Consider the following 24103-nt stretch of genomic DNA (forward strand, 5'->3'; position numbering starts at 1 on the left):
TGTAAATCAATGGATGTGTAACTGATGTGATTCTGCAATCTGTGTATGGGGTGAAGGTGGGAGTTCATAACCCACTTGAATCAAAGTGTGGAATATGATATGTCAAGAAATTTGTAATGTTTTGAACAACCCACAATAAAAAATTAAAAAAAAAAAATAACCCTCAACTTTCTTTAACCTTTCGTTTTAGTTATCCTTATCAGTCTTCTCACCTTATTTAACCTTTCGTTTTAGTTATCCTTATCAGTCTTCTCACCTTATTGAACATTTGGGTTCCAAAAGGAAATAATCCCAGGGTGGATTTTTTTTTTCTTATTACTGAGGAATTTGAATTTAGAAATGCTATGATTACTACTGTACAATATTTAACATACTGAATTCATTGGCTTTTTAGTATCTTTCTCTATTATTGACACCTAATCAAGCTTATTACATTTTATTGTGTATTCTACTAACCCTGTTCTAATAAGCAATAATTTGTGCAGGTCTTCCTAGCATATTTTTATCCCTTTTGGCTCTTCAATCTATTTGAAGATTGGAAGTGTAATTTGATATTCTCCCTATTTTGGTGAATTTTGCTATCTCAGATTTTTCCTGAATAAATTCTAAAACCATATTTGTTTGCCTGCCTATCTGTCCTTTCTGCTGCCTTATATAAATAACTATTGTATATCTGTGTTGTGAACAAAATATAAAGATTATTTTATAGTTTCTGTGGAATCAAAGTGTTCATAAGGTAGTTGTGGAAAAGATAGATACAAATTAAACTAATTTTACTATGTCTTTGATACAATTTATAGTAACTTTCTTGTCTGGTATTATTTTTAAATCCAACACATTATTTTCTCTGCCTCTCACATTTAATGCTATATTCCAAGATCTTTTCCTGTTTTTAATAACTGAAAGTGCTTATAGCATGATAGTCCAGAATTCTCTGTGGGTGTATTTTATCAAATGTCTTTGCTAGTTATGCCAGCATCTTTATTTTATATTAGTATTAGTATTCAAATGTAGTTAAAGGATTTAGAACTTCTGTAGAAATGGTATTTTATTTTCTTTTTAAATGTCACTTTGCATGTGTATGAATTTTCTTATTATATCATTGTGTCTTCTGCATTTCATTTGTCAAGCCTGAAATTGGTTTTCTGTGCTAAATCTTTTTTTTTAAGAGAGAGAGAGAGAGAGAGAGAGAGAGAGAGAGAGAGAGAGTTTTTAATATTATTTTTTAGTTTTCGGCAGACACAACATCTTTGTTTGTATGTGGTGCTGAGGATCGAACCCAGGCCACACACATGCCAGGGGAACATGCTACTGCTTGAGCCACATCCCCAGCCCCTGTACTAAATCTTAGTTGACATTTTCCTCTTCAGAAAATGTTTTCTCTAAATTTTTCATATGTTTTCTCTGAGTTTTTAATTTAGAAGTTTACTACTTCTAATATTTAATATTTTCATAGTAAATGCATGGAATTTTTAGTTTACCTATTTCTTGCTTAAACAAAACAGAAGAAAACAAATTTTCATGATTCTGATGCTGTTAGGATTATATTATCATATAATTATATTCTGATATAATTGTTATAATATAATTGTTTTTTTAAAAGATGGTCTACTTGTCCTTGTCAAGGCCTTAAGATCCATTCCAGAAAAGTTTTATGTCCATAAGAAACTCAAATGTATCGAAAAAATTCCTTGAAAAGTGATGTAATTCTTGTAAGTTCTCTTGAAAAGTGGGAAGGAGGAATCACTTGGTTCAATGCAAAGTCTTCTATTTTTTTTTTTGGTTTCAGGGATTGAGCCCAGGGAGATTTAACCACTAAGCCACAGCTCTAGCCCTTTTATATATTTTATTTAGAGACAGGGTCTCCCTGAGTTGTTTAGGGCCTTGTTAAATTACTGAGGCTGGCTTTGAATTTGTAATCCTCCTGTCTCAGCCTCCTGAGTCACTGGGATTACAGGTGTGTGCCATCTGCAAAGTCTTCTTTTGCTCCTTATTACCTTTGTCTTTTCCTAAGCTCTACTTTTCTTAGCATTGTCTAACTATTCTCATTTCTCCATTTCCCATCTGTCTGTCCCCAGCTACATGCCATACATGTTCTCTTCTTATTATTACCTCTTATAGAAAAAAATTGGTTTGTGTCAGTTTCTGCCATGACTCTGTTGCTTCACTGTTCATCCCAATCATACAGCAAAAAATTGATTGTACCTTTCTTTCATTGAACATGTGCAGTAGTTTTTTTGCTCTTAAGACAGTTTAAACACAAAGCTTATTTTTTTTTTACGCATGTAAAGTCCAAAAGGGGTATTTTTGGTTGGTAAGTGGCTCTCTTCCAAAAGGTAATTTATAGACAAGCTGATCCTGATTTGTGGTTCTGCCATCTTTTAATATATGGCATCTAAGGCCTCTGTACTGTTGTGCCTGGACCTGCAGAAGGGAAAAGAACATGGATGGTCATGTGTGAGAGTCTTTCATGGGCCAGTCCTAGAAGAGATGGACATAGCTTCTGTTTACATACTACCAGGTAGCCCTTATCTACATGGCACTCTTAACTGCAAGGGAGGCTGGCAAATATAACCTAGAAGAAGAGTAAACAAGGCACTGACTAGTTTCTGACTGGCTAGTTTCTACCATATATAGTTGTTTGATAGGTTAGAGGTCTGTCTTTTTCACAAACCTTCCTTGTTCATTGACAGTTTTAACAGTGGTGACTGTATGTTGCAGACTTTAACCTCCTATTTAACATCCTTGATTTTGGTGGGTGGAATATCAATGATTGAACCCAGGGGTAATTAACCACTGAGTCACATCCCAGCTCTTTTTATTTTTTTATTTTGAGACAGGGTCAGGCTAAGTTGCTTAGGGCCTCACTAAGTTCCTGAGGCTGACCTTGAATTTGCAGTCCTTCTGTCTCAGCCTCCCACGTCTCTTGGATTAAAGGCATGCATGAACTCATGTGGCTTGAATTTTGACATGATGCTATGCTTTCATATAACTCCTTATCTACCTAATTTATGACCATAGAGCAAAAAGTGCCTGGAACATTTTAGTTGCTTAATGAATACTTGAATCGAATGAATGCATAATTATAGTGCCATGCCTCATTTTCACCTCTTCTTTTATAGAAATACATTTGGTAGAAAAGAACATTTGGTAAAAGACACAACCCTCCCTTCCTCAGTGACTGAAACTTTATTAATCGTTCTGTACAGCTCTTATAATTTACTTTTTGTTTGCTTAAAAAGACCATACTTCTTTACTGAAAACTAAGAGCTTTTTGTACTGGTTATAGGAAAAAGAAATCTGCACCAGAGGTAGATTTTTGGTAAATGTTTTGAGCACAAAAATAATGCAATTTATAAAATCTTGAGAGATTTTGAAAGTTAGAGCCTGACTTTAGAGGAGGTTTTTATCTTTAGGCTGATTTGTTAGTTTCTTCTTTTATCCACTCCAATCTTTCTTTATTTTTTATTAACCAGATTCTGGGGATACACTCTCAAGTGCCCAGCTTGGTGATTGTGGTAGGGGTGGTGGACATAAAAATATTTACACTATTTTGTGATAGTTATAGATTTGCAAGGTTTTGAGGAATGGTATTTATAGCAGGGCACAATGGGGATTAGGAAAGAAATTGTGCTTGATAAAACAGGAAAGGCCTGACGAAAGCCTGTGCCTCACAGGTGAGAGGACTAATCCATGCTACCTCATCAACTGAGCATCAGGATAGCTTCATTCATACTTTATTGTTACTTCACTGGGTCAGATACCATCTTGAAACAGATGCATGTGTCCCTTCATTCCCTATTTCCAGGATGAGGAGAGGAATTATCTGCATTAACTGAAATAAAGAAGGGGTGGTGTTATCTGGATATTGTTGAAAGACTGATCTATAATTTTTTGGCCTTGACAGAGACATTCCTAACTTCAGTCTGTTCTTGAACTGCACTTTTTTTTTTATTTCCAATGCAGACAGCTAGCTGCATTGGAATATACTGTGTATTACTCTATTGCTATGACTTCTGTCAGTATTTAATTAGGAATATTTAGTTACATTAAGGATAGGTATGTCATTTGGATAAAAGGGCAACTCAGTCAGCATCCTGTCTTCAGGAACAGAAAGATAAAACACAAAATTGGTTTACCTGACTTTAAAAATTCTGCCATAATCCCCATTGTGCCCTGCTCTAAATAGCATTTCCTTTAATATATGTCACAAATGGTTGATCTTTGCTAAGTTTACGTTCGTTGGGAAATTTCCTTATGGATTCATGTTGAATGCAATGGAGTGAAACAATGTTGTTTATCACTTAACTTTTTTCCAACAAAATTGTCATTTATAATTTAGTTTAATATACAGAAGTATATAAAAGAAAAATTACCCATACTACTACTCTGAAACTCTATTAATATTAAAAATAAAATTAATATATTTCAATTTATAAAATTCACATAATACCAAATCAAAGTCTAGCTTTTCCTACTGTTCAACTGTCCTGTTCCCTTTCCTAGATGACCTTTCAGGTAGTTATTGTCAGTAGTTATATTATTTGTTAGAAAAAATTATATATGCCTACTAGCATTTGTATATATTCCTGCTTTCAACTTATGAATAAGTAGTTTTATCAATTTATTTATTCATCCAAAACAATTTGTTGGGGGCTTAATCTGTGCCTTGCAGAACTCTGCCTCAGAGTGCAGTAATGAACAAAACAGAAAAATCTCTCTTTTTTTGGGACTTTGAGTTTGTTTGGGAAATAGATTTTTTTTGGAAATATGAATAAACAAATCATGGTGTCTTTCAGTTTGTTCAAAATGCTATAAATGAAATACAGCGGTTTGGTATGATAATGCTGTTAGGTAAGGTAATTATGAAGGCCTCTTAACAGTTCATTAAATTTTACTGGAAAAGGAAAAACATGCCATGATCCAGTTAATGCTTGACCTATGCTCTTTTTATTTCTAAAGGTGAAGCCCCACCTGCCATCCAACTGCCCACACCTGCAGTCCAGCGCCCAAGCCCCATCACACTTTTCCAGCCCAGCGTCTCCAGTACTGCCCAGCTAGCCGTCCAGGCTCCAAGTCTGCCACTTCGCCCAGCACTCCCTCCTCAACGCTTTGCTGGGCCTTCCCAAACTGACACTAATCGGCTACCTTCTGGAGCCAATCGCTCTGTGAAGAGACCTACTCCTGTCTCTCTGGAGAGCACCAGCAGGATTCCAACTAGTGCAAGTACAGCCCATGCCAGATTTGCAACCTCAACCATCCAACCTCCCAAGGAGTATTCCAGCGTTTCCACTTGTCCCAGAAGTGCTCCAATCCCCCAGGCTCCTCCCCTTCCCCACTCACATGTCTACCAGCCTCCTCCCCTTGGCCATCCAGCCACACTGTTTGGGACACCTCCACGATTCTCTTTCCATCACCCTTACTTCCTACCTGGACCTCACTACTTCCCATCAAGGTAAATGAACAGTTTTTTTTTTTTCCTTTCACTTAAAAATGTAGCTAATGAATTTTACTTCTGAAGGCATATCTTTTTTTATTAAAAAGGGGACTTCCTCAGTTTAGAGACTGAATAGGAACCAAGCAATTTTCACAAATGGATGGGGATTGCAGGTGAGGCTTGGGGGAGCTAGAAAGAGTGCATGGCTTGCCTAACAAAATAGCTCTTACTCAGCCCTGTCCAGGTTTTTCCACATGAAAATATAGGCTTCAATATTGTCAGATGATTTTTTTCATAGGAAACAACTGTAAGGACCTTAAGATCTCCTTACTGTATGCTTTTTAAATTTTAATGTGTGCGTAAATTATGGGCATCTTCTTAAAATGCTGATCCTGATTTATTAGATCTGGGATGTAGTAGTATCCTGCTGGAGTATAGTATGCTTGATAGTCTGTATTTATTTATTTAATTATTTAATTATTATTGTGGCATTGGGGATTGAACCCAGGAACTCTATCATTGAGCTATATCTCCAGCCCTTTTTATTTTTAAAAGTGAGTTTGAAACAGGGTCTCATTAAGTTACTGAAGCTGACCTTGAACCTATAAACCTCAGTCTCCAAAGTAGCTAGAACTATGAGCATGTGCCACTGCACTCAGTGATTCTGCATTTCTAATAAGTTCCCAAATGATGCCAGTTCTGCTGGTTTGTGAACCACATTTTGAATAGCAAGGTAAAGAGGAAAGCTTTCCATCTAAGAAATTTTAAATGAGTAGGTCAAAGTTACTTTTCTTCTCAGTGCCTTTTTATCAAACCAGAAAATTTCCCATGTAATTTAACAATGAAGGAATTGATTTTCATAGGGAAATGTCTAGAGGAAACAAATTTATAACTTTTCATTTTTGGAGTGATAGAATTTAATGCCCTTAAAAGAATCCTGATAGACTGGTAACAACCTCTGTTTTTTAATTGCTGTTATATGGATAGAGATTTTCTTTTTTTAATCAGGTATTGAACCCAGGGGGTGCTTAACCACTACGCCACATCCTTAGTCCTTTTTATTTTTATTTTGAGAAAGGGTCTCACTAAGTTGCTTAGGATCTTGTGAAGTTACTGAGACTGGCTTAGAACTTGTGATCTGCCTGCCTCAGCTTCCCCAGCTGCTGGGATTATAGGTATGTGCCACCATGGCTGGTCAGAGATAGATTTTGTTGACATTGGAGTGTTAGACATTTAACATTAATCATATATTGTTATTAGAAAGCAAAGCTACTCACCACTTGGGTATACTCACTTCTCAAAAGAAACAGCTTTTGAGGATATATTATATTGCTTCAATTCATAATAGGATTTCTTGCTTTCAAATACTTAGGTCAGAACTGGAAGAAAGTGGAACTAAAGGGGATTAGAATAGGAGAAAGGAGATTTTGCTATCTGAAGTTTGCTTTTTTCCCCCCTCGTATATACTCTTTTTATCTTTTAGAAACTTACAGGAGTATTTTAGTTCAAGGGATCAAATATCAAGAGATTACTAAAGTCAGGGATTGATAATCTTTTCTCCTTGCTGTCTGCCAGGATCTGGGATTTTTATAGGACTTTTGGAGAATTTTATGAAATGTTTCCTACAGGAGGGTTGCGGGTGGGTTGTATCTCTGAGGTTTGATCTCCGTAACTACAAAACAAAATAGCACCACCACCACCAACAACAAATTAAATGGGAGAAGAAGAGAAACTGTTTTAAATGTTTCCTAGAAAAAAGAAAAGTATTAGGAACATAATGGAATTTAATAAATGAGTAGATTTGGGGATACTTGGCCTCAATTAGAACCTTGAGGGGCCATAACTAAAGTTTCAGAAATTTTATTTGTTACATAATTCATTTTCTAATACAGGAAAGTCTTGGACAGTTTATTCACAGGAAAGTAGAAAATGAATCAGAAAGTCCTACAGTCTTACTCTAGCTGCTATTGTTTTTTGTTCACTGTATTTTTCTTCCTTTTTCTATGTTTTGAGAGACAGACATCTTTATGTGTGATTCTCACAACATTCATGTGACTTGGGTTTAATACTCCATTTATCCAATAAATAAATTGATCAGATGTCAAATATCTTTCCAAAACAGAAGGCAAGTCTTATAAATTATTACTTAAAATACTTTTAAAGTACTTTTCTGACTTCCATCTGTGTCTGACGATAATTTTCACCAGGAAATGGATAATCTAATTATTTATGCTTGCCTCGCCTAGTATATTTCGGTAAAATTTAGTATGAGTAAATGACAAAATTGATTCTCTCTGTTTTCTTTTTTTCTGAATTGACAATGAAGTCTTCTACAAAGAAAAATTCTTCCTTAATCTATTTATGTGTGGAATTATTCAACTATTTGAATACCATAATTATAATGGATATTTGAGAAGTAGATATAAACATTTTGGGGTGTATATGTGTATTTTATATATTATTTTAATATTTTTGCTGAACTGGCTATTTCCTCCCTGTGTATCTAGAATAAAAATCAAGTAGGTTAGGTGGTATAATCAAGGAGTGATTTTGTAAAACAGATGAACACTCAGACGTGCTGATCCCTCTCTGAGGGCTAATATCATTATGCCTTTAAATCTTAACCATCTTCATTCTGTGCCTTTTGAACCCTCTTTTTCTGTATACTAATTTGATTCTGTAGAATAGTTCTTCTTTTCTCTCTACCCCTCCTTTTTCCTCCTCTTGTAGCACATTTTAAAAAATATTTTTAGTTGTAAATGGACACAATACCTTTTTATTTACTTTCATGAGGTGCTGAGGATCAAACCCAGGGCCCCACACGTGTGAGGCAAGCGCTGTCCCACGGAGCCACAGTCCCAGCCCTTGCAGTGCATTTTTATTTTCATATTCAAGAGAGACATGTAGAATTCTGATTCTATTGATTATTGAGTAAAAAAAAGTGTTACAAACCTATTGAAATTAGAGATATTGAAAGATACAAAAGACAAATGAGGAGCTGTTAACTTGAAACATAGAAAATATACTCAGATATGTATATGTGATAGAGAAGATGGGTCAAAGAACTCCTGAATTTGTAGGAATAGATAGCACCCTAATTGTAAAATTTTAGGCAAAAGGAACACAAGGTGAAAAACAATTATCTTTAACCTTTGTTTAGGTCATAGACTCATCTAAGAATTTGATTGCAATCTTAGACTCTCCCTGTAATAATGGACATACACATACATATATAAATTTTTACCTGAATTTTTGTGGGAGAAGGAAATTTATGGTCCCCAAATATGATAAATTTTCCATGCAATTCCTTCTGTTTTACTTAACATTGAATTTAAATATGAGCAATTTAATGCCTAGGTGAACCCATCGAAAGGAAAAGAAGTCTCCATGAGCCAAAGTGACCAATAAGCTAAAAACTCTTTATAGTAGTCCTGGAGATGTTTTCAAATTCATAATTTACCTAAGTTTTTCTAAACTTGGATTTTACTACTTGAGTAAGAAGAGGTGCATTATTGAATCTGTTCAAGGCAGGGTTAAGTTCTAAACGTCTTCATAAGCCAGAACCCTAGAAGGGCTTTTCAACCTTGATTAAAAAAAAAATAGAATATTTTTATTGTTGACTCAGATAAAGTACAAAGAGAAACTTTTTTTTTTTTAAGAAAGGTTTAAGTCTTGAAAGGGGGAATAGCAAAGGAGGGCATTGTTTTTATTTTTTATTTTTCTTTTCTTTTTTTTTTTTTTTAATGTGGTGCTGAGGATCAAACCCAGGGCCTCACATGTACAAGGCAGGCACTCAAGTCACTGAGCCACAATCCCAGCCCCTAGAAACTTGTTTTTACCCAGGGTTCTATGTGATTTCCACTAGAAGTCAAAACCCCAAGGTGTCTTTCACACATATAGAATCTAAAATCACCCTATCCACTTGATATAGAAATGTCTAAGTTGAGAAATTAAATCTGGGCTGGCAATTAACTGGACACTGCTTTAGCAGAACATTTGCATCATTCAGGTCATTTGGAGCTTTCAAAGGGGGAAAATTGTCAGAATATTGTAAAAGGATTAATTATTTGTAGATCTTAGTAGCCCAAGAATTTGAGATAACTGAAAATCAGAAAGAAACAAAATCAATATGTCAAATCATTAAATAAGACCTCTGTTCCAGTTGAAATGCAGAAATATGAATTGGATACACCTCTCTCTGAAACAATACAAAAACTACACAAAATATATGAAGATATGGTTTTCAAGATATTGAACATCAGGAAATGAAGGGCAGTGGCTCCATTAGAGATAGGAAACTAATGAATCAAGCCCTCCAGAGAAGGGAGTGGGACTCATTATTCAGAGTTGTCACAATATATTACCCAAAATTTGTAGTTTTTTTTTCTTTTTTTTTTTTTTGAACTTGGGATTGAATCCAATGGTGTTATACCTCTGAGCTACATCACCGCCCCCCACATACTTTTCTTTTTTTCCTGTTTTTGAAATAGTGTCTAAGTTACCCAGGATGATCTCAAACTTGTTATCTCCTGTTTCAGCTTCCTGAACCACCCCACTTGGCAAAAAAGATACAGTTTTCAATAAAAAAAATATAAGACATACAAAGAAACTAGAAAATGTGACCCATTTAAAGTGTGTGTGGAGGGCAACAGGAACTGCTTTTGAGTGGTTTCAGTATTGGATTTGATAAAGATTTCAAGGCCATTATAAACATGTTCAAATAGCTAAAGGAAATCATGCTAAAAGACAAAGGAAATGATGATAATGATGATGTTTCAGCAAATAGAGAATATTTACAAGGATACAGAAATTGTAAAGAAGAAGCAAATAGAAATTCTGTAGTTGATCTGAACAGTAGCCAAAGTGAAAAATCCAATAGAGAGATTAAGGGTAGAATTCAACTGGTAGAATTAAATTTGAAAGTAGACTGATAGATTTTATGCAATCTGAAGAACAGAGAGAAAAAAGACTGAAGAAAAATTAGCAGAGCCTCAGAACCACCACTTCAGAATGGAGCCACTATTAAACACAATAAATTATACATAATAGGAATACCTGAGAGAAAGAAGCATAAAAACTATTTGAAGAAAAAAAGACTGAAAACTTTCCAAACAGCCTACATATTCAAGAAGCTTACTGAACTCTAAGTAGTTAAATGAAAAGAGATTATACCTAAACATATCATAGTGAAATGCTAGAAGACAAAGACAAAGGAAATCTTAAAAGCAGCAAGAGAAAAATAAATCATTTCCAGCTGGGTCCAGAGGTACAGACCTGGAATCATAGTTTCTGAAGAGACTGAGGCAGGAGAATTGAAATTTTGAAGTCAGCCTCAAAAACATAGCAAGACCTTTTCTAAAAAAAGTAATATTAAAAAGTGCTTGGGATGTAGCATGGCAATAGTACACCCCTGGGTTCAATCTCTAGTGACACACACACACACACACACACAAAATCATCATACACAAAGTAACCCCAATAAAATTAACAACTCACTACAGTGGAGGTCACAATTCATATTTCAAAGTGTGGGAAAGACCTTTCTACCAAAAAACTTATATTCACTGAAGCTACCTTTCAAAAATGAAGGAAAAATAAAGACATTCTTAGTTCATCAAAAATGGAGATAATCTATTGCTATTAAATTTGCATTGCAAAAGAAATATTAAAGGAAGTTCTTTAGGCTGAAGCTAAGTGATGGCTAATAGTAACTGGAATCCAAACAAGAAAACAAAGAATACCAGTAAAAGTAATCATGTAATTAGAGAAACAAATTGTATATCTATATTTTCTCTGAATTTAATTGATTTTAAAAGTAATTACATAAAACAACATGTAATTATTGTTTGGGGGAAGGGATTCTGTAACATATGGAAATGTTATTTAGTCGAGAATAACAGTGCAAAATAATGAGTAGAATCAAAGTTGTTTTGGAGTAAGAACATGCCAGAGGATAATTTGAAACCACAGAAATAAATGAAGAGAACTAGAAATGGTAAATAAGAATATTAATGAGCATACTCTATAAACATATACTTCTTATCTTTTCTCAGTTTATTTCAATATATTATTGGATTTGTAACATATATTGATATGGTTTTGTATCAATAAGAGCACATAAAGTGGAGAAGGAAACATAGAGCTATATAGAAGCAACATTTCTATATTTTACTGGAATTATTAATATAGGTTCAAAATAGATTCTGCTAAGTTCAGATAGATACGACAAATCATAGAGCAACTACTAAGAAAATAACTAAAAATAATTGTGAAAAAATTGTTAAAGGAACTAAAATGCTATACTAGTAAGTATTCATTTAAAGCAAAATAAAGCATTAAGTAACCAATAGAAGACTAAACAGAAACCATGAGATAAGTAGAAAACAAAAAATTTAAAATGGCAGATATGGACCTAACTATAAGGGCTGGGAGGGAATATGGCTCTGTGGTTGAGCATAGGCATGTACAAGGTCCCAGCACCACACACACATACACACACACACCCACCCACACACACACACACAAAATTAAATCTAACTATATCAATAATATCATTAAATATGAATGGGTTAAAGGTAGATATTGTTGTCTTGGATTAAAAAAAATCAAGACCCAATTATATGCTCTCTATAGGAGATGTTCTTTAAATTCAAACTCTTTAAACAATAAGAAAACGAATAACCCAATCAACAAATGGGCCAAGGATCTGAACAGACACTTCTCAGAGGAGGACATACAATCAATCAATAAGTACATGAAAAAATGCTCACCATCTCTAGCAGTCAGAGAAATGCAAATCAAAACCACCCTAAGATACCATCTCACTCCAGTAAGATTGGCAGCCATTATGAAGTCAAACAACAACAAGTGCTGGCGAGGATGTGGGGAAAAGGGTACACTTGTACATTGCTGGTGGGACTGCAAATTGGTGCAGCCAATTTGGAAAGCAGTATGGAGATTTTTTGGAAAGCTGGGAATGGAACCACCATTTGACCCAGCTATTCCCCTTCTCAGTCTATTCCCTAAAGACCTAAAAAGAGCATGCTACAGGGACACTACTACATCGATGTTCATAGCAGCACAATTCACAATAGCAAGACTGTGGAACCAGCCTAGATGCCCTTCAATAGGCGAATGGATAAAAAAAATGTGGCATTTATACACAATGGAGTATTACTCTGCATTAAAAAATGACAAAATCATAGAATTTGCAGGGAAATGGATGGCATTAGAGCAGATTATGCTAAGTGAAGCTAGCCAATCCCTAAAAAACAAATGCCAAATGTTTTCTTTGATATAAGGAGAGTAACTAAGAACACAGTTGGGAGGAAGAGCATGAGAAGAAGATTAACATTAAACAGGGGTGAGAGGTGGGAGGGAAAAGGAAAGAGAAGGGAAATTGCATGGAAATGGAAGGAGACCCTCATGGTTATACAAAATTACATACAAGAGGAAGTGAGGGGAAAGGGGAAAAAAAACAAGGGAGGGAGAAATGAATGACAGTAGATGGGGTAGAGAGAGAAGAGGGGAGGGGATGGGGGATAATAGAGGATAGGAAAGGCAGCAGAATACAACAGACACTAGTATAGCAATATGTAAATCAGTGGATGTGTAACTGATGTGATGCTGCAATCTGTATCCGGGGTAAAAATGGGAGTTCATAACCCACTTGAATCAAAGTGTGAAATATGATTTGTCAAGAACTATGTAATGTTTTGAACAACCAACAATAAAAATTAAAGAAAAAAGAAAAAAAAAAACCAAACTCTTCCAAAAAATAGAAGACCAGTAATGTCCTGATAACAAAAAAGACACAAGAAAAAGAAATTATTGGCCAATATTTCTTATGAGTATGAACACAAACATCCTCAAAAAATAGCAAACTAAATCCAACAGCATATTTAAAGAATGATATATCATAACCAAGTCAGACTTATCTCAGTAATACAGGGTTGGCTTTACATTTGTAAATCAATTATTGTATTATATCACGTCAATAAAATAAGAACAAAAATCTCAATAGACACAAAATAAGCATTTGACAAAATTCAGTTTTGTTGAACATGAAGTGTTCTAACAGACTAAGAATAAAGGAAAATTAGACAAAGAACATTTACAAAAAAAAGCCATAGCTAACATATTTAGTAGTGAAAGACTAAATACTTTCTAAAATCAGGGACAAGACAAAGTTGTCTGTTTCTGTCACTTCTATCCAACATTTTATTAAAGGTTTATTCCAGGACAATTTAGACTTGAAAAATATAAAAGGCATTTAGATTGTAAAATAAGAAATTTTATAAATCTGTATTTATAAATGATGTGATCTGAGAAAGAATCTAAAGGAATTTACAAAAAAACTATTATTTTAGTAAAAAAAGGTAAGTTTATAGAATATAATACCAATATGCAAAAATCAATTGCATTTCTACATAAAAGCAATGAAAAAACAGAAAATGAAATTGAGAAACCAACTTCTTTTATAATAGCATCAAAATAATGGAAAAATCTTAGAAGTGAATTTAACAGAAGAAGTGTGAAACTTAATACTCTGAAAACTACAAAACTTTGCTGAGGAAGGATATCATTGAGAATTGTAGAATAAGGGAACTCCAGCAATCTTTCTAACAAAGTAACAAGCTGGTAAGAACAGAATCAACTTTTTTTGAACTCTGGAGTTTAATCAAAAACAGAACAACTGTAGGAAATGCTTAATGAAGGATAAAGCTTTTAAATTTTGGCAAGAGGGGGTTCTGGCATTTTGTTTATCCACTTACAATTCTCTACTTTCCTGCTCAGCATTGCCCAGTTTCCTCTTGAAGCTTGTTGCTGTTAGCGAAGGCTATGCAGACCTCATTCTCAAAAGAACTTTGATTGTGCATTTTGCTCTATCAGTCTGCTCTTTGAGGAATGGCTTAGAGAGACTTGTCTTTGTTTTACCCGTACCTCCTCAGAACTCTGTCAGGGCTGGAGTTGTTTCCCAGGGTGATGGTAGAAAATATTTAAAGGTATTGATTATTTGCTGTTGCCTGGAGAAAGGAACAACAGACAAAGCAAGCGGCAGACAGATAAGAAGCTTAGAAGAGACTGCAAAAGGAGATACATGGGAGAATTTGTGAAGCACCCACATATAGCAGGGAATCCAAAATGCTCCCCTCATGCCCAGAGCTATATGCATGCTCAGAAATTATCTGAAAAGACCCTGAAATTCCACTTCTGGTCGATCATTAGGCTCTGTTTAAGCAGGAAGTGAAGGCTAAGTCAGAGTTGAAAATGGCCTAAGGATTTTTTTTTTAAGTTGTCAATAGTTCTTTATTTTATTTATTTATATTCAGTGCTGAGAATTAAACCCAGTGCCTCACACATGCTAGGCAAACGCTCTACCACTGAGCCACAATCCCAACCCCTGGCTAAGAATTGAAGCAATGCCTGAACCCAGATACATTCTCCAAAGATCAAGGGGAATATTTTTGTTTTGCTTTTGTGTCTAGGTAATTAAGGAAATCTCTGTCACATCAGCAGCTGAACACTAAGCTAAGAGAACAAACACTTCAATGATCATGATTGCCAAAAAATACGTTTTAAAAAGTTACCAACCACCAGGTGGCGCATGCCTGTAATCCCAGGAGCTTGGGAGGCTGAGGCAGGAGGATCACAAGTTCAAAGCCAGCTTCAGTGACTTAGCAAGGCCCTAAGCAACTCAGTGAGACCCTGTCTTTAAATAAAATACAAAATAGAGCTGGGGATGTGGCTCAGTGGTTGAGTGTCCCTGAGTTCAGTCCCTAGTACTGCCCGCAAAAAAGTCACCAACCATCTACTACCCCAAAACAAACAGCAACAGCAAATTGTGGGTGGAGGAAAATTTTGTTTCAAAGAGCATACATTCAGTATTCATAATATGCATATTAACAAATGAACATACTATTAAAAATGTGCAGTTTTTTAAAAATCAGAAGATATCAAAGGAAAGTATGGCATTTACAGGAAAAATAAAACAGCAACTCTTTGATTTTCCTAAGAAAACAAAACATTGGACTTATATAAATCAATAGTCTTAAATATGCTCCATGGACAAAAGGGGGAAGGAGGAAGAGAGGGAAAGGGGAAATACTTGGGAATGATATTGGCCAAATCATATTGTTATATTGTGTGTATGTGTGTATATGTAACAACAAATCTCACCATTATGTAAAACTATAATGCATCAATAATAAAATGATAAAAAAGAAAGAACTAAAGAAAACAAGAAGGATGTTTTATTAAACAGAGAATATGAATGAAGAGGTGGAAATAAAATGGAGTAAAATATAAAATTAAGATAACAGAAATGAAAAGTTCCTTAGGGCTGGGTGCAGCTCAGTAGTAGGAACTTGCCTAGCATGTGTGAGGTCTTGGGTTCTGTCCCCAGCACTACCAGAAAGAAAAAAGGTATTCATTGGAAGGGTTCTGAAGCATATTTGAGAAGGCAGAGGAAAGAACCAGTGAAACTGAATATAGGTCAATTGAAAATATCCATTCTGGGAAATAGGAAAAAAAATGAAAAAAGTGAATATAACCTAAGGTACCTTTAGTATATTATTAAGTGTACCAAAAGTAGAGGAAGGTACTGAAAGAATGTTTAAAGAAATAATGGCCCAAAAACTTCGAAAAATTTTAAGAAAGATGTGAATCTACATGCTATGGTTTGGATGTGAAAATGTCCCCCAAAAGCTTCTGTTTTAATGCAGAAATGTTCCGAGCTGAAATTATGGGATCATGAAAGCTATAACCTAATCAACCCATCCTAGCTGAATAGATCAACTGGGTGATCATTGTAGGTAGGTGGGGTGTTGCTGGGGAAGGTGGGTCACTGGGGGTGTGGCATGCCCTGGAAGAATTCTACTCTTTACCTTCTTCTCCTTCTCTCTCTGTTCTGAATGTCTGTGAGCAGCTTGCCTCCTCCATGCCCTTTTGCCGTGATGTTCTGCCTCATCTAAGGCCCAGAGCAGTGAAGCTGGACCACCATAGACCAAATTTCTGAATTGAGCCAAAATATACTTTCCCTTCTTTAAGTTGTCCTCATCAGGTATTTTGGTCACAGCTACAAAAAGCTAACTTAACACACCATAGATACAAGAAGTTCAAATGAACAAAAAACAAGTTAGATAATCTAAAGAAATCTACACCAAGATACATATAATCAAGATACCAAAAGACAGAAGAGATAAAAAGAGAATTTGAAAAGCCACAAGACAGAAGTGCCTCATGATGTACAGGGAATTTTCAAAAAGGTCAACAGTAAAGTTCTCCTCAGAAACCATGCAAGCCAGAAAGGAGAAAGAATCAAACAACGCCTTATCTAGTTTGTACTGTTATAACAGAATACCCAAGATTGGTAATTTATGAAGGACAGAAAATTACCTCAGTTCTGGTGACTGGGAAGACCCATGATCATGGTGCCAGTACCTGGTGAGGGTCTTCTTGCTGTGTCCTTACATTTTGTAAGGAAAAATGGCAAGAAGAACCAACTCAAGTCCCTTTATAAGGGCTCCTAATCCCATTCAGGAGGGAGAAGCCCATATATGGTTAATCATTTCCTGAAGGCCTCACCTCTTAATACTACCCTATTGATAACACCTAAATTTGAAAGGAAGACATTTAAAAAGTAGCAACTAAGAATTTTATAGCAAAACTATCCTTCAAAAATGAGAAAGAAACTTATATTCCTGGATAAAAGTTGGGAAAGTTTGCCACTAGTAGAACTGCCCTATAATATTTTGAGATAGAGTCTTGTTATGTTGCCTTGAACCTCACAATTGCCTTATATCAGCCTCCTGAGTAGCTGGGATTATAGCCATGCAGTACCTTGCCTAGCTCCTATAATAAATCCTAGAGAGAGTACTTTTGGTTGGCATGAAATGACTTGAGAAAGTGTATAAAAACCATATAAAGAAAACTGGTAAAGATCATATAGAGGTAGATGTAAATGACATTATATTTTTGGTAATAACTCTTTGTTCCCCAAATTATTTAAAAGGACAATGTATAAAATAATTATTAGAATTTGTGTTAATGGGCACAAAATGTTTAAAGATGTAATTAATGAGAATAATAACATAAAGAGGATAAAACCACATATGAGCAGAGATTTTTGTGTGCTACTAAAGTTTGTGTCAATTAAAACTAGATCATTATAGATTGAAAATGTTTAATTGAAATCTCCATGGTAACCATTAAGAAAATAGCTTAAAATATATGAAAAGGAAATGAGGGAATCAAAATTATATAAGAGAAAAATCATTTAAACAAAAAATAAGGCAAAAATAGAGGAATTAAGGAATAAAAAAGATGTAAGATATATAGAAAACAAATAACAAAACAGAGTAAGACTTTCCTTATCAGTAATCACTCTAAGTGTAAATGAATTTAAATCTCTAATTAAAAGAAAGAGATCAGCAGAATGAGAAAGAGATCACAAAAATGTTAAGCTGTAGCTTATCTGCAAGAGGCTAGTTTTGAAGTAGGCTATAAATAGGTGTAAAGTGAAATTGGAAAAGGTATTGTGTGTAAATAGTAACTGCTACTGTTTGGATCTTGAGGGTCCTGAAAAGCCTGTGTGTTGAAGACTTGGAACCCAGCCTGGGGTGCTCTTAGGAGGTGGTCCAATTTTTAGGAGTTGAGACCTAGAGCAAGAAAGTTGTGGTTGGGATCATGCCCCTTGAAGGGGATATTGGGATTCTGGCTTCTACCCATCCTTCTTTGATTTTTGGCTGCTATGAGGTGAACAGGCCTTCTCTATCTGCCACACACCACAAGCTCTAACCATGATGTACTGCGTCATTACAAACCAAAAGCAACAGTGCCCATCAACCATGGACTGAAACTTCTGAAATGGCAGGCTGAAATAAACCTTTCCTCTTTATAAGTTGATTTATTTCAGGTGTTTGTACAGCAATGGAAAGCTGACTCACACAATAACTAAAAGAGAGATAGGGTGGCTATAATATCAGACAAAGTAGATTGTAAGTAAAAAATTATTACAAGAAACAGGGACTATTATGGTTATGATATAAGGTGCCCCCAAAAGCTCTTGAGTTAATACAGGAATATTCAGAGGTGAAATGATTAAATCATGAGTACTATAATCAGTACATTCTAGTTCGAATGGACTAACTGAGTGATAACAGTAAGCAGGTGGGGTGTGGGCTGGAGGAGGTAGGTCTCTGGGGGCATGCTTGGGAAGGATTCATCTTCTCTGCAGGCCCTTCCCGTTCCACACTCTCTCCTTCCTGTCTGCCATGATGTGAACAGTTTCCTTCCCCCATGCCCTTCCATCATGCTGTTCTGCCTCACTTTAGGCTCAGAGGCAGTGGAGTTGGCCCACCATGGACTGAACCTCTGAAACTGTCAGCCAATATAGACTTTCCCTCTTATAAGTTGTCAAGTGTTTTGGATGGCAATGAGGAGCTTACTAACACAAGGATGTTGCATATTGGCCTAAGCATCAAAACATTAATAAAGCAAATATATATATATATATATATACAACAACAGGACCCAAAAATATAAGAAGCAAAAATTGAAAGAATTGAGGGAAGAAATAGGCAGAACTACAAGACTTCAATACCCTACTGTAATAGATAGATGATCCAAAATATATCCAATAATGGAGATCAATAAGGAAATAAAGGACTGAAAACACTATAAACCAGCTAGACCTAAGATGCACATAAACACCCATTCTACCTAATAGTTATATACAGACGTCTCACATGTACAGGGAACATTCTAAAGTAGATCAGTTTTAGATCACAAAAATGTCTCAATAAATTTTAAAAATATGAAATTATATAAGGTGTCTTTTCTAGAATGGAATGATATTTTAAAAATAATAGAAGGAAAACTGAAAAAGTCACAAATATATGGGCATTAACACACTTTTAAACAACCAGTGGGTCAAAGAAGTTATAAAAGAAGAAAAATATTTTGAGTCATGTGTGGTAGCTCACATCTGTGATTCCAATAACTAGGAAGGTTGAATCAGGATTATATGTCTGAGGCCAGCCTTTGTAACTTAGTGAGCCTCTGTCTCAAAAATAAAAAATAAAAAGGACTGGGGAATTTATTTAGCTCATTGGTAAAGCACCCATGGTTTTAATCCCTTGGACCAAACACACACACACACACACACACACACACGAAGAAAGAAAAAGAAACGAGACAAATACTTTGTGATGAAAGAAAATGAAAATCCAACATACTAAAACATATGTGTTTCTGTATTGAAAGCAGTGGTCAGATTTAAATTTATATCCTTAATGGATGGTCTACATTTAAAAAGAAAAATCTCAAATCAAAAACTCAACTTTACATTTTAAAAGCTGTAAAAAGAACAGCAGACCAAAGCTAAAGTACAAGAGAGAAAGTAGATATCAAAATACATATAGATAAAATAGTAGAAAACCAATCAATAAAAGTGAAAAATGTGTAGCTACACTATGAAAAAAAATATATAAATCACTAAAATCAGAAATGATATTTGGGATATTACTATCATCCTTACAGAATTAACAGTGATTATTAGAGTATACTGTATACAATTGTACTCTATAAATTAGATAACCTAGATGAAATGGAAAAATTCTTAGAAATACTCAAATTACCAAAACTGACTCAAGAAGAAAGAAAAATCTAAACAAAACTATAGGTTATAATCAATAATTTAAAACCTCCCCCCAAAGAAAAGCTGTGGACCAGATAGCATCACTGGTGAACTCTACCAGACACTGAAAGAGGTATTAACACCAGCCCTTCACAAACTCTTCCACAATAGAGGAGAGAGGGGAACACTTTTAAGGTCATGTTACCCTATTACTAAAGGCAGACATCCAGGGGAAAAAAAATTACATATACTTTATGAATGTAGATACAAAATATATTCAACAAAATACTAGCAGCCAGTCATAGTGACATATACCTAATCCTAGCTTCTTGGGAGGCTGAGGCAGGAAGACCACAAGTTGAAGTTCAACTTCAGCAATTTAGTGAGACCCTGTCTCAAAATAAAAAATAAAATTGACTGGGAATGTAGCTCAATGACTGAGTGCTTGTCTAGCATGTGTTAAGCTTTGGATTCAATCCCCAATGCCACAAACAAGCACAAACTAGAATATTGATGTAGCAGCATATAAACAATAGCATGCAGGATTTATTCCAGGAATGAAAGCATGGTTCAGTCTCTGAAAGTTGATTAGTAGTGAAACTACATATCATCTCAACTGATTCAGAAAAGTATTTTACAAAACCCAATACCCTTTTATTGAGAAAAATTAATTCCTAGTTTCAAAACTTACTCATCAAACTAGGAAGAGAAAGGAATTTCCTCAATATAATAAAGAAATTTATCAAAAACACACAACTAACATCATACTCAATAATGAAGGATGGAAAGCTTTCCCCGTAAGGTCAGGAATAAGAAAAGGATGTCCATTTTCATTACTTCTATTGAACATTGGAAGTTCAATCTAGATCAATTAGCAAGAAGAAAAAATAATGAAAAGATTCCATGATAAAAGGAAGTAAAACTACCTCAATTCTCATTGATGTAATTCTGTATGTAGAAAATCTTAAGAGTTCACAAAAAAGACATTAGAGTTAATAAACAAATGAAGTAATTTCAGGGCATAATAGTGAAAATTAGGAAAGCAATTTCATTTATAATAGCATCAAAAAGAATAAAATAGGAATAAATTTAATCAAGGAGACATAAGAATTGTAAACTGAAAACTGCAAAATGTTGCTAAAGGAAATTAGAGAAGATATAAATAAATTGAAAGACATCTGTGTTTGTGGATTGGAAGATTTAATATTGTAAAGATTCCAAAGCAATTTACAGAGTTATTGCAATCCCTCTAAAAATCCTAATTTTTTTTCCAGAAGTGGAAAATATCTTAAAATTCATGTGAAATTTTAACTGAACTTAAAATAGCCAAAACTGTCTTGAAAAGAACAAAGCTTTGAAGGACTCATAAGTCCTGATCTCAAAACTTACTGTAAAACAATATCTCTTTTGATGTGGCACAAGAGAATGAGAAGATAAGCCACACACTGGTTTAAAATATTTGCAAAAGACATACCTGATAAACAACTTATCCAAAATGCACCAAAAACTCTGAAGATTCAACAATAAGAAAACAAGAAGCTTATAATTAAAAAATGAGCAAAAGACCTGAATAAACATCTCACTAACGAAGCTATTTTGAAGGAAACAATGAGAAATATCACATCTTTAGGGAGTTGCAAATTAAAACAGCAAGATACCACTACACACATATTTGAATGTTAAACACAAAGCATTGCCGGATGAGTATGTGGAGCAACAGGAACACTCATTTATTGTTGATGGAAATGCAAAATGACACAGCTACTTTGGAAAACAGATTGGCAGTTTCTTACAAAACTAAACATGATCCAGTAATTGTGTTGCTTGGTATTTACCCAAAGAAATTGAATTTTGTGTCCACTCAAAAACCTGTATATGGATGTTTACAGAGGCTTTATTCATAATTTCCAAAACTTGGAAGCAATTGAGAATGTCCTTCAGTAGGTGAATGGATAAACTGTGGGACACCCAAACAATGAATATTATTCAGTGCTAGAAAAAAAATGAACTATTAAGCCATGAAAAGACATGGAGGAAACTTAAATGAATCTTGCTAGGTGAAAGAAGCCAATATGAAAAGACTACATAGTGTAAGATTCCAACTATGTTACCTTCTGGAAAAGATAAAACCTTGGACATGATAGAAGAATTGCAAGGTTCCTTGTAAGGAAGGGATGCATCAGCTGAGCACAGAAGATTTTCAGGGTGGTGAAACTTCTGTATGACAATTTAATGGTAGATTTATGCCATTATACATTTGCGAAAATCTATAGAATTTATAACACCAAGAGTAAGTCCTAATGTCAGCTGTGAACCTTGGGTGATAATGATGTGTTGATGCAGGTTCTTCAGTTTTAATAAATGTTCCACTTTTATATGGGATATGCTAATAGAGAGAATGTTGTCCATTGTGTGTGTGGGGGGGGTGGATTATATGGGAGATACCTGTACTTCTGCTCCATTTTGTCATGCACCTAAAATTTTTCTAAGAGATAAAGTATATTTTTTAAAAATGTATACCATATTTTTAAAAAACTATGGTACTAGCGTAAGGATAGAGATATATTTAGATCAATTGAATAGAATTGAGAGGTATAGAAATAAATACATATATCTGTGGTCAATTGATTTTCAACAGGGGTGCCAAGACTATTTAATGGGGAAAGAATAATGTCTTCAACAACTGGATATCCACATGCAAGAGAATGAAGTTGGATTCTTACCTCACACTACATACAAAAATTGAGTGAATTGAAGAAACTTTTTGACCTTGTATTTGAGAATAGTTTTATAGATATCAGAAACAAGCAACAAAAGAAAAATAGATAACCGGACTTTTTCAAAATTAAAAATATTTTTGCATCAAAAGATACACTCAGAAAGTAAATAGATAACCTACAGAATAAAAATATTTGCAAATCATGCATAATAAGGGACTTTTATCCAGAATATACAAAGAACTCACAACTAAATGAAAAAAAATGGGCAGAAAATCTGAATAGACATTTCTTCAGAGAAGTTATCCTTATGTCCAAAAAGTACTTGTAAAGATATTCAGTGGCCCCAGTGGCTCAGAAGGCTGAGGCAAGAGGATTCCAAGTTCAAAACCAGCCTCAACAACTTAACAAGACCCTGTTTCTAAATGAAATATAAAACCAGCTAAGGATGTGACTAAGGGGTTAAGTGTCCTGGGTTCAATTCCCAGTACAAAAAAAAAAAAAAGACTTTCAGAATTAGTCATTAGGGAAGAGCAAATCAAAAGGACAATGATTTACCATGTCACACCATTAATATGGCTAGAATTTTAAAAAATATTTAAAAAATTTTTTAAAAACATTTTGGATGACTGTGTGGAGAACTGAAAGGCTCATATATTGCCAGTGGGAATAAAAATGGTATAGACATTTTAGAAAAATGGTAGTTTCTCAAAAATACTAAATATAGAATTAGCAATGAGTCTACATCTAGGTATATATACCAAAGAGAATTGTATACTCAAACACTTGTCATTACAGAAACCATTTGAATAGATGGAAGAAATAAAGAGCAGTTGTGGTTATTTTTGGACTTTTGCAGAATGGAAGTTATCATTTTAAGCAATTCAGACTCTAAATTAGATATAGTTAATTTTAGGATTGATATCAAGCTGAAATTTGAATTGAACTAGAGTTAGTTTACTATTGCTGCTACAGCAAATTATTACAAGCATAGTAGCTTAAACAATATAAATTTCTGGAAGTCAGAAGTCTGAAATGTGCTTCTGGGCTGCATTAGATTCCTAGGGCTAACATAACAAATTACCACAAACTTAGTGACTTAAGGAAATAATAATTATTCTTTCATAGTTCTGGAGGATAGAAGTCTAAAATTAATTTGTCAACAGGGCCATCTACCTCCAAAGATTCTGGGGAAGAATTCTTCCAAGCCTCTTCCCAACTTCTGGTGGCTCCTGACCCTTCTCAGCTCCCCTTTCCTTTTGTTTGCATCATTCTAATCTCTTTCTTTATCATCACCTGGCCTCTTTTCTG

At 34.6% G+C, this 24103-nt stretch overlaps 1 protein-coding gene across 1 annotated transcript in view; it reads left to right on the forward strand.

Moving 5' to 3' along the window:
* Sox30 (SRY-box transcription factor 30) overlaps nt 1–24103 on the forward strand; it is a gene marked incomplete at its 5' end in the record, with an annotated part of 42378 nt that overhangs the window by 9632 nt on the left and 8643 nt on the right. The window contains one exon of the mRNA XM_015492570.2: nt 4963–5455. Within this exon, the coding sequence (XP_015348056.1) occupies nt 4963–5455 (493 nt within the window). The remainder of the gene's footprint in view (nt 1–4962; nt 5456–24103) is intronic.

The sequence above is a fragment of the Marmota marmota genome, unplaced genomic scaffold (genome assembly GCF_001458135.2).
Source record: "Marmota marmota marmota unplaced genomic scaffold, marMar, whole genome shotgun sequence".
In the NCBI taxonomy this organism is placed as follows: domain Eukaryota; kingdom Metazoa; phylum Chordata; class Mammalia; order Rodentia; family Sciuridae; genus Marmota; species Marmota marmota.